Source organism: Mastigoproctus giganteus, chromosome 11 (genome assembly GCF_048544385.1).
Source record: "Mastigoproctus giganteus isolate SK-2022 chromosome 11, ASM4854438v1, whole genome shotgun sequence".
NCBI lineage: Eukaryota > Metazoa > Arthropoda > Arachnida > Uropygi > Thelyphonidae > Mastigoproctus > Mastigoproctus giganteus.
Genome location: NC_143585.1, coordinates 33,998,748 through 34,011,507, shown reverse-complemented (window position 1 = coordinate 34,011,507; position 12,760 = coordinate 33,998,748). Strand labels below are relative to the sequence as shown.

Genomic DNA, 12,760 nt, shown 5'->3' with positions numbered 1-12,760 from the left:
GGAAGTACTATAGGTTATAATACCTCTCGTGTTTGGGGTTTTCATAAAAAAAAATACTCTTGATTTGGTTATCAGCAGTGATTGTTCGTGCATTAGAAATTTGCAGATAAAGGAACCACTAGGTAACAGTGATCACTGAGTACTGATGTGGGATTTACTTAAAGATATAACTACCATCAGAGGTAAAGGGAAGAGTTTTTGCTTTCGTAAAGGTGACTGCAGTGGTCTTAGACAGTTTTTAAATTCCGTACAGTGGGACCAACTAATGACATTACAACGGCAAATTCTAAATAGGAAGCATTCAGGGAATTAATCGTAGTAGCTACTAGGCTTTTCATATCAATTAAGAAATACTGTTCAAGGTTTCGGCCTAAATGGAAGTCAGATGAACTAATGAGACTCGTGGCAGAGAAGAAAAATGCATGGGATGCATATAATTATTAGTTGACACAGAAGCCCATGGTAGATATAAGCTAGTCTGTAATCAAGTCACAAAGAATTGAAAATTTGTAAAAATTAAAACTTTGTACATGAATGATTTTAAATATTAATGTTCTTATTTTGACTTGTTGCCCAAAATAAGTGTGAAAAAAAAGTATATCAAAAAAAAAAAAAAAGAAAATGTAAATATAAGAAACTTGCTACTTTTTTTGATATGATAATATCCTCTACATCAGTTTATATATCACTTGATTCAATTTCATCAACTTCTGCATCTGAATTTCACCTATAAACCCAAATCAGACAACAGAGGCCAACAGTTGCAATCACCTCCAATTTTCAAAACTATTTTGATGCTGCCTTCCATTATAAAATGTGGACACAGTTCTTAAAACACAAGAAAAAAATGGCAATAAAGTGCCTACTAAATGACTGAAACAATTCATACATATTCTTACATAAATGAACATATCCAACCTTTTTGAAATGACCTTTCAAAAAAAAGGTTGAATATGTCCACAGTTGTTCAACCTTTTTATGTTTTCACATGTAAAATGTACATATATTTATATACTCTTCAAATGGTTAATTATATAAAAATATGTTAAGTGAAAAATGATTTTAAAAATGTTTATTTCAGTGGCATTGGTTATTAATAAAAAAGAGAATTAAATGTGTGAATGGCATAACTGAGATATTCTATATCACTAAATTAAAATTAAAAAGTAGTACTATGTAAAATATTTGCAAAAAAAAGAAAGGTTCTGTTTATCTGCATTTCTTTATGAATTTGGATATGTTGTTCCAAATATGACCTTAGTTTTTGCATAGCACCAGTTGTTTGCCAGAAATATAAATATGCAATAATATTATATGAGATTTATACATAAATACAATTGATAATCATATTTAGCAGTTATGCAGGCTTGAACCATGGTCCATTCAAAGAGCATGTGCTTCTGCACTCTCACTCCTGAGCACTCAGCTAGGTCAGACCAATTCAATCTTTTCTAAGAGTAAACAACAAGCTAAAAAAAAAAGAAAAAAAAACTGAAAAAAATCACAAATTAAAAAGTACAAACCCTCCTTGGGTTTATCAAAAACATTTCCTTAAAAGTGTACATTTGAACGTCTTTGTCTTTTGTCATTGATCTGATGGTCCTGAACCAAGAACCAGACACATTCATCCATCATAGCTTCATTCCATTTTCCTTGCTACCTCTTCGCCCTTTGACTATACATTCTGGTGGAATCTTTCCCCATGCTCTTTACCAGAACTGCCCAGATTTGGCCTGAAAAAAAATCAAGATGAGAGTGAAATGGAAACAGACATTCCACATTCCATTTTTCGGCAATTTCCCATCAAATTGTCAATTAGTTCACTCTTAAGGTAACAAAAAAAGCTACTTGCTATAAGACAAAACAACTGAGTCATTTCAATCAACATCAGTCATTTTCTCTTCTAGTGCCTGTGAAGCTAATATCTGCTTTACTTGTGGACCAATAAATATGCTACCTTTCCCTTCTGCACCAGACAGTTTAGTAAAGTAGATTATATATGCTTGAAGTTGCCGCTTGAAGGATCCAATGCTTTTATAAATTGTTTGATCATTCACATCATGAAATAGAGTGGTGGAAATAAGGCTATCTATTAACCAAGGGATTGTTTACTTAGGCTATAACTTAATTTTAGAAGACTATTCTCTTCTCCTCTAGTACTGCTCTACTGCCCTGCTGCTGCCCCAGATGCAGAAAAAACAAGGAAACTTAGTGAAACCACTCTGAAAACCCAGAAGGAATCCCAGCACTGTGAAGTCTCCACACACACACATGCGCACGCACAAATTATAAATTATTTTATTTTCTCTAACACATTCTTTACATTTCCACAGTTTTTTTAAACATAAAGAGTGTGCAATAGTAATAGGTGTATTTCCAATGTGAAGTAAAACAGCTTTCAAACTTTTGCTTGAATTGTTTATGAAAAGACCACTCTTCTGAACTGTGATTAATACCAATTTCTTTATGGAGACCAATCAAATAAAAACAATGGCGTAAGGATTCTGCAACAATGAAAAACATGCATAACTGACATTTCTCTTCTTTTTTTTTTTTTTTTTTTTTTTTTTTAAAGGAGTGGAAATCTAGTAGATTCCACTCCTTTAAACAATATGTCAGGAACTTTCCACTGGATACATTTAGACCCAAGTCACTCACTTACTCATCTTGCTGATTAGTGAAATGTGGCATTTTACTTGAACAAACTTCTCAGATATCATCCCAATTATTCTGGTCACCACATTCATCAGCCAAATCTGAAGATTTTTTTCTGGAAGGTGGACAGGGAATTGGCAGATTTGCATTGTGTGGCAGTGCTGCAATAAAAGATTGTTGTCATGCATTACAGCTTTTTGATCTGTAGATGTTTGAGTGGCAGCCATCATGATAGTTTGTGGACTCTCTCTCCATATTTGAGGTATAGCAAAGCACACTTATAATTACCATGAAACTATCTGACCCACAACTTGTCTTGATTACCCATAGGCATTTCCAAATATACGCACATGCACTGCAAAACTTGGTGTCACCAATGGCACTATGATTCACCTGCTTTAGACCAATATAATATCCAAAAACATAACAGAACAAATTAAGAGAAAACCACAAAAAAATTGATACAAATAATATAGGCTTTCATACTAGTATTAATAGTAGCAAATGATGCAAGAAAGCAAGCTTATAAAACATCAGACTGAAAAAAAACTCCCACATTATCTGTTCCACCCACTCTAATAGTTCATCCTTGAATTTATTCCAACTACCACTTCCACAAAAACAGATGGAAGTTTGTTCCAACAATCAACCATTTGCTGGTTGAAGGCAAACCTTCACACATCTATCATGCAGCCAACCTTGCTCAATTTGAATTTATACCCACTCATGTGTGTAGTCTGAGCAAGAGGAAGAATGCCATCAGCATTGAGCTTACTCAATCCACTCAAATCCTTCAATACATCGATCACATCACCTTGCAGGTGCCTAGTCTCCAATGTTGCAATTTACAGAACTGAAGCTTTTCTTGGTAAAAGCACCCTTGTTCCTCCACCAATCTCTTTGCTCTTCTCAACACCCATTCCAGAAGGTCTACATCTTTCCTAAAATGAGGCCTCCAGACCTATATGCAGTACTCAAGATGTATGCTAACCACTGCCTTGTACAACACGATAATCACCTTATCCATGCTAGCAAAGTTCCTGTATATCACTGACAAAACCTCAAGAGTTATCCTAGCAGCCTCTCTGCATTGCTCAGAGAACTTCATATCTGACTGCACAATTACCCCAACAATTTTTCATTTCCATGACGCTGAGTGTAATAAAAGCATAGTTGGAACATTAATCTGGGATTACTTCTACATATATGCAGTACCCTGCATATATGTTAATGCAGGGTACTGCATATCTGCACATGTCTCAGACCATCTGCCTAATATTTTGAGTTCTTTTTCCAGTATCTTACCTTGATTACTGTCATTGACCACCCTGACAACCTTTGTATCATCTGAAAAGCTAAGACATTAAGCCTGATATACCTCCATCAATATCATTAATACATATAGAAAACAACGATGGGCCAAGCAGTGAACCCTAGAGACTCAACTATAACATTAGTCCATGAGGAGCAGTATCCATTAATAACCACTCTCAGATTTCACAAACTCAACCACCCCTTTATCCAGAGCAGTAAATAGCTCTGAATGCCACACTGCTCCAATCTGTACAGCAGTCTTTTATGAGTAACAGTATCAAGAGCTTTCCTAAATTCCAAGTATATATCAAAATTATTTTTCTGCACCTGGTTCTTTTCTTACTACATCATATCCTGTAACCAATCAAATTAGTCAGACAAGATCATTCCTTAAAAAATCCATACTGTGACTGAAGTAAAACTACACTCCTGTCTAGATGGTTCTACATTAATTCTTTAATGTAGAACCATCTTTAATGTTTAACCAGTAAATCCATTATTTTCCCTGGAATAAAAGTTAAACTAACAAGTCTGTAATAACTCATCACCTTTTGATCCCCCTTTGTGAATTTGGGATGCATTTCCAAATCTCCAGTCCATAGGAACCCCTCTTGAATCCAAAGATGCTCTCATAATTATGGATAAGGGTTTGCTTATCTCCTTTGCTGCCTCCCTTAATATAATTAGATAGATCCCATCCTTCCCAGGCAACTTTTTTACATTAAGCTTCAACAATTTTTCTTCCACTTTCTTCTCAGTTATCACAAAATCATTTAGCTCCCTGCTAGATTTTGATGAACTTCTGGCATTTTCCCTCCCTAAAGAACTCCTCATGTAAAAATGTAAATGCAAAATACCTATACAGGTTATCAGCAACCTGAGCAGGATCACCAACAGTTAAACCATATACAAAGTGGACCAATGTGATTCAACCTCTTCCTTCTACTGTTAATATAAGTAAGTTTTGCTACTTTTCTTGGCATTTTTCACCAGAGAATTCTTGTAATCTGCCTTAGCTTTCCCAACTTCCTTTGTGACTTTATTACAGACTAGTTTATATTTACCACAAGCTTCTGTATTACTTGATAATTTACACTGCTTTTTTTGTAAAACAATAGGTGCCGGTATTGATTCTTTGCTATCAGGAAAAATTGAAAATTAAAAGGATATGAAAAGTACTCTAAAAAAAATTTTTTTCCCCCTGATATTGTTACTTTAATAGTAAAGTTTTTGGAATAAGAACAACAAATTAAGTATATTAACACAGTTTATTAAACATAAATCTATTATTCAAATACTGTATATAAAAAAATGAGTAAAATGTGAGTAAAATAAGTAAAAAATAATAACATAAAGTAAAAATAATTTCATAATAGTTTTTGTAGAATATTCCAAATTTTTATTAAGTTCTCATCTGACATCCTATGCCGGCAACCTTTTTTTCTGTTCCGTTTCTGATCTCATTAAAAGAAAAGAGAGAATCCAAAGAGTCGCACCTCAGCTCAAGCTGGGAGGAGGGGGGGGGAGTGTTTTTTAAGAAATGGAACAGAGTGGGAAGATGTTTATTAAAAAATATATATTTTGAAATATTATTTATTAATACTGAAAAAAACATAACAAATATCCAATTAGGTACAAATTAATGTGACTTTTGCTGATGAACTTCTTGAGTGAGTCTCTCAACATCATGCGAGTATGTCGTAATTAAACATACTAAGCTTTAAACATGCTCACATTGTTCAGACGACGGTTTCTTGATTTATTTTTAATATAGTTCATGTTCAAAAATATTTGTTCTCTGAAATACGTTGAATGAAAAACTGAGAGAAGTCCAAAAGCAAATATTTCCAAATTTATATGTGGGTCCGGTAAGCTACACCATGCATCGAACACAATTTGGTTGCATTTTAAACTCATCTATTGCCGTCCATTTGTGTAGAATTGAAAGGGCAGCCTTTTGCCTCTCCAAATCCTCAATTTCAATTTTAAGGCATTTTAGTCTTGCACTCCACATATCCTTGATTTTTAAGTCCTCTTAACTCCATTTAAAATTGTTCTTCATGTGAGCTGTAAAGTTAAAGAACTGCAGTTACATGTTAAAAGAGCTGCATGCGGCTCGCGAGCCGCAGGTTGCCAACCCCTGTCCTATGCCGACCTCTTTTCTTCCTCTTTGTGTGTCGGTTACTGAATGACGTTTCCGAAGCAGCCACGAATTGACATATTTCGCTAGTCGAAGCAGGTCAGCGGTGGGTCTACAATTTTGAAGAAACAGTAGTGAAGAAACCGTTTTTGTCATCAATGAAGCTCTGGTTGGGCTGGCAATCAGATTCATTTGTGAAAATCCTCGTTCACATTCACTCGATAAAACTGGTATTGTACTCAGAGCGTTCATCGATTCTTCCGAAACCTTCTTATCAATTAGGTATCCCCAAATTGCATTTAACTATAACCTAATTGACAATTTTCTAACTTCATTTTCACCAAATGCCAAAAATTCATGTTTAGAAGGATTAATACCTTCGTTATCCTCGTTTTCCCTCTATCATCATTGGTTTTGTCACTAGTTCTTAAATTTGAATTTTTTTCTTTTCTTTTTTTTTGAAACTGCCCAAAATGTGACCATGTAAACAGAGATTGGGATAACACACTTCCGCGAAACAACAGATGTTTATTTGTCGGGGTAAAAGAAAATCACTTTTCTAATTCTCGAATGGGGCGCTTACAGTTGATTCATAGTGGTGACCAATCTACAGCCCGCAAGGAAAGTGACATAAAACAGCATTTTAAATTTTGCTAATTATCAAAAACATTTTCTCATTAAATGTTTTGTTCAGTAAATGTAATTGTGTATTGTACTTAATAAAAGTTTCGAATATTTTCAATTTTACTTTTACATGCAACAAGATATGGAAAATGTAACACACTAAAGAAATCTAACTTTGAATTTTTTTTGAATATGGCCCCTGTACGGGAAAAGTTTGGACACCACTGCAGTAGAAGGTGGACCAGGGCCTATTGGGAATACCCTCTTGATCTGCTAACTGTTGAACAGCGCAACTTCTCCGTATGTGCGACAGGTAGTCAGATAGGTTTTACCAGGTACCACTAAGTTGTAGAATGCTAATCCCTTTAGCTCTCTTAATTTGCGCAGCAGCAGCACTAATTGCCTGAAGGTCAGAAATGCGAACAGTGTGTAACAAATTAATTCTCTCCTAATCCGTTTGCTATATGAAAATTTTCTTTGCTCAACAGAAAGTATTTCAAAATGTTACTTCCAAGGGGAATTCAAAATAATTCACTATAAAAGGACTTCGTTAAACAGAGGTCCGACTGAGTAATTTAGAATTATAAAAATGGTTATACAGTTTTATACAGAAAATATCTTAACAATAGACAGTAAAAAATGCAAATTTAATCAAATGATTTTAAGCTTATCTGAATAGCAGGTAAACATGTGAAAAAAAAATTTACGGAATATTACAAGTTTCGAAGTGAACTGCATCCAAATGCCACACGTCACTGTTAATAAAGGTGCCGGTATGCCGTACCGTTGCGTACCATCCCAAAAAAAGCACTGATAATTTATATGCATCCCATGCATTTTTCTTCTCTGCCACAAATCTCATCAGTTCATCTGACATACATTTAGGTGTATGCCTTGAACAGTATTTCTTAATTGGTATGAAAAGCCTAATAGCTTCTATGATTACTTCCCTGAAAGCTTCCCACTTTTTATACAATATCTGGACCAATCCATTAACAGTTTTAGTATATTCACCATATACTTTGTAAATTTGCTGTAGCAGTATTTCTAAAACTAACTAGCCTTAAAGGCTATCTGATTTATATAATTTTATGGCAACAATTATGTACAAAGAATGTGTTGTATAACATAAAATCAGTATGCAAATTACTACTAATCTTTCCATCTGATTTTAAATTTTTTAATTTATTTTTGATATTTGTTCTTATTTTTATTACAGGATTTTTATCTAAAATCTGATACGTTCCCATCTTGTAGTAAGCCACTTAACTTATTATTATAATCAGATTTGTTCAAAAGTACTACAGAATCTTTTATCCACCTTCTGGATGACTAATTTAGTATTTTGAACTAATTGTTTCAAAAGCTACAATCATCCTTATTCAAATTAGAAGTTGTTTCATTTCCTATTAATAACACTATTTGCTTGAAAAGTTTCTTACTATCTTAAAATAGGAATTATAAAGAACTGTTTTAGTGGAACACTGCAATTTAAAACTTTATAAAGGAGATCGCATTCTATTTCCATAAGGTTATAATCAGAAAGATTTATGGTAAATTGATTGCAATTTGGAAAGGTGTTACTCAAACCAACTGATTGTGGGCATTATTGTTTTAGGAGCATTTGCCATTTCTTTTCATGTCTTTTTCACTTAGAGTATTAGTGTGAAATAATATTCTTTTCTGAAAGTGTTGATAAAAGGAAAGCCACATTCCCTCATTTACGCTATGTTTTAAATGTCTCATCACTTTGTGAATGTAGTACAATAGATGTTTAACAGCATATCTGACAATTTGCATGCCTACATTCTATGGTTAAAAAGGCCTATGCGCTCCGGATTCATATTGATAAAATAAAATTACGGCTTTCTCAGAGCGAATTGTAACAGGTTTAATAAATATACATAGAAATAAAGCTTTGTATGTTTCTATGTATATTTATTAAACCTGTTACAATTCGCTCTGAGAAAGCCGTAATTTTATTTTACCAATGCCTACATTCTTAAACACTCTCTCCCCCCCCACCCTCCCCCACCTGAAATTTCTATATGACTTTCCTGTATTTTTATTTGTGAATGTGTACATTTACAAAGGAAGATAATCCATATTTTCTGTTGAAAATAAGTATATGTTTCATAAAAATTAAAATGTTTGGTGGGAAAGGGGGAGCTAACACATGACTGCCACCAAAATACATTACAGAAAAATCAATGGCACCAGTGGGATCAACACACAAACACAAAATACAGAAAGAAACATTTAAATATAAACAAACAATTTTTTTGTCACATAGTGTAATAGATAATTCCACATAAGGTCCGAGCTTAAATTGTGAAATTTATTGGATACTAAAACAATTTCCACTTAATGACTAATGAGTAAATGAGGTAATCTCTGTATTAAAACACACTGATAACTTTGCTCTAACAATGATGTCTCAAACTGAACTATGGAATTTATTAACAGGTACTGAAAAATGTGCCTGATGTGTCTTGAAAAGCAAGAACAAGAGAATGCATTATTTTAATACTTACATCCATCTTTACTTTCTTCAAGTAATCCACTCATAAATTTATCTTTGTGCAAATTTGAATCACTGAAGTAAAACTCCATCTGGGAAAAAAAAAAAAAAAAAAGTTCTTTATTCATTGTTCATAAACAATACGAGTACAGTCCATATGTAATATGTTCATATAAAACAATACATTCCATTATGAAAAAACATAGTAAAGCCAAAAATTTAACAAAGGCAAATAAAGAAAATTCTTAACATGAAAATGACAAAATGAGCTTGGACTGTTTAGAAATTTGGAGGTAATTTCATTGTCTATCTTTACAAGATAGTCAATATACAATATGTAACACATTACATTTCATTCATGTTCAATTTTTTTTTTCTTGGATTGGATTAATTGGATTTTTCCACTTTCTGTGATTAATAGAAGAGAAAAGTAAATAACTTTTTTTATTTTTTTTATAAAAATATACAAAAAGTAATTCTTTTTACTTCACTGAATGTTCCTGATGTTTAAAACTTGAAGAATATATTTGTTTTCAAAACTGTAGTGGATATCTGAATTCAAAATGCTCTTTAAAATGAAACAAACTGTTTTCTATAAGAAGGTTCTTTCATCTAGTTCTCAAGGTTGTCATTCACAAACATGCTTAAAATTTATGGAAACAAAAAGGTTAGATATAGAGGGATTTGTTCAGGTTATATTCGGAATGTGTAATTCTGAGGTAATTCTGTGAGTTCTAATGTTTCTGGACTTTGAAAACTGGATTAACATATCCAACATTTTTAAGATATACCTTTTTCAAAGTATTTAGAATTGTTGGAACCATACTTGATAGACAAGTATGGTTCCACAACATACTTGTTGTGGTTTCATTGCAGTTATCTGTTCAATGGTTGAGCTGATTCATATTATAAAGGGTTTGCTGGATTTCTCAGTGGTTGGATATGATTCTAACTCCCCTAACTTTTGTTTGCAAGCTGCTTCTTTCTTTGTTTTAAACTCCTCAGTAAAATTATACTGTAGAGTCCTTAGCTCTGGGACAGTTCCTAATATTTGTAAAATCTATAGTCATTCCTGTTCCTAAAGTTACAAATCCTATTTGTATCTGATTATAGGTTTATTTCTGTCTGCTCTCCCCTTCTTGAAAGGATTCAGTTTTTGTCTCGTAGCATTCAACAATTACGTGTTTGTAGCAGTTTGTGAGTAGAGTCAGTTGCCACAGAATTCTAAAGTACTACTTGCTGTTTTTTGATATAGCTTTGGCTTTTGACTCAATTCAAGTTTCTGCAATTAGTGATGCTTAAGTTTCATTTTGGGGTCACCAGTAAAGTATTTTTTGGTATTTTTTAAGGTATATTAAGATATTAAGCCATATTAAGGCATTTGTTTGTCAGGAATTTGTTTTTTCTCAAATTACCTCTGATAATTTATGAACTATTAAGGTTGCAATTCCCTGTGGTAGTATTTTATCAGCATTATTATTTCCTTCAATGTTAGCTTCTTTTCTCTGGGATGATGATAAATTTATTCAGAACGTGGTTTTGACTGTGGAGGTAGAGAAGTCACATGGCTTAACTACACAGCAGTTGCAATTTTCCATTTAATGAGCTTATTAAATACTTCCATTGTTTTAGGTAATTATCAATTCCCTGAAGTCAAAATATGTTCTTCAGTTTATCACATTTCTCCCTTTCTAACAGTTTTTTTGGTTGAAGATTATATTACAAAAATTCACCACTTCCCCTTTAGGGAAGTGTTGATTTTTTGTAGATTATATGCAATCCCAAACTATCCTTTAAAGTCTACTTTGGTTCAATGAGGATTAGAATCTTGAAGGCTTTTTTGGAACTTCAAGTTATACATCTCTAAAATTTCTGGCCACAATACACTCAAGTATTTTTTGTTTTATGTCTACCCACTTATGACGTATGAATCAACTATCTGAGGTAATTGAGGTAATTGTTTTGAAATGACATACAGTGTATTCCAGGAATATTTTATTAGTTAATGCTGGGATACCATCAATACAAAAGCTCTGGAACTTTCAAACAATGAAATCTGTGCTTGATTTGATCTTCTTGCTGGACTACATGATACTCTTAATCCAAGGATATTTATTCACTGGAGGATTCCTAGGCCTTCTCTGTGATGACTCCAGCTTTATGCTTCTCCCTCATTAATAGCACAGCAATTGTTTTTTTTTTTAACAAAACAATGATATTTTCTTCACTCAAGAGTGACCCAGACTTATGGACATATGAACTTGGCTATAAAACTTTACCGAGGTGGAAATTTTGAAGCAAACACTGAAAGTGATGTACATGTTAAAGATTATTCTTTAACCTGTACATTATTGTTTGTTCATTGTAGTATTTACTTAGTGTACTGATTTTTCTGCATCAGTTTTCCCCTCCCTGCTAAGTTAGATTTTAATTTTCATCTCTACACTCTTTGTTAAATTGTACCAGGGTAGCCAGTTTGTATTTTATCTCTTTCATTTGGCAATAAATAATATTTTATTTACACACACACCTCAACATACATTCACTCAACTTTCTTTAAATGTCTTTTACTTAGTTCCTCCTGGATTTTAATAAAAACTGAAATACATGTATTTTATAGATCTTTTACACTCACTAGCTGAAAATTAGAAACCTTCTGCAATTGGTACAGATAATTAAATGTACAATTAAATGATTACAATTTCCTTGGTAATTGGTAAAAATGCTGTGCACTTTCTTGGAGGTGCCTGATGGCAACTCTCACCTTCTCCCCTTCTCTTCTCTTTCTGCTATTCTCTGCTGTTTGATCCCCATTCCCTCCCTACATACTCTTGTGACTTCCTTTTCCTGCTTATCTCAGGATTTTCTCCTCTGAAATGCCACTTAAATCTCCCCTGTAACTCCAACTCTCCTACTATTATCCCACTTTCTGGTTCTTGGGATACCTCCCCCCATCCCTTGCTTGCAGGAGGTTGAAAATCATGCACGTAGATTATGAAAAAAATAAAATATTTTAACATTACAGAGCAGAGCACTACACTGAATAGAGAGGGAAAAAATCCATGAAAATATTCAAAACTTCCAAAGACAAGCATTTTAAGATGAAAAGATTTCACTCTGACACTGGCTAGCTAGAGAGAGAAAGCAATATAAATTCCTTTAGAAATCATTCACCTTTCAGTTTGTATCTAACCAATATTTCATTTATTCTTGTACCCATTATATCGAATAATGAATAGCATTCAAAAGCGCACTACGTATCACTCATGTGCTTGATAATAGTTAAATGAACAGGCACACTTATGTATAAAATGTCAGTGAATTATTTCATTTTAAAAAAAATCATTTAAAAATATACATTTGCAATTTAAAAAATTGTACTGCTCAGAGTTTTGTCTAATAGAGTATTAAAATAAAAGATAATATTACTGGGTGAACAATTTTAAACTGTTTAAGATTATTAACACTATTAAACGATGTAAAGGCATGCCCCCAAGTAAGGATGA

The 12,760-nt window shown here is 33.1% G+C and overlaps 1 protein-coding gene across 1 annotated transcript in view; it reads right to left on the bottom strand.

Moving 5' to 3' along the window:
- The window catches only part of Larp7 (La related protein 7), a 100,542-nt gene that overhangs the window by 74,113 nt on the left and 13,669 nt on the right, over positions 1–12,760 (bottom strand). Inside the window, exon 3 of the mRNA XM_090384723.1 lies at positions 9,268–9,346. Coding sequence (XP_090240849.1) covers positions 9,268–9,346 — 79 coding nt within the window. The remainder of the gene's footprint in view (positions 1–9,267; positions 9,347–12,760) is intronic.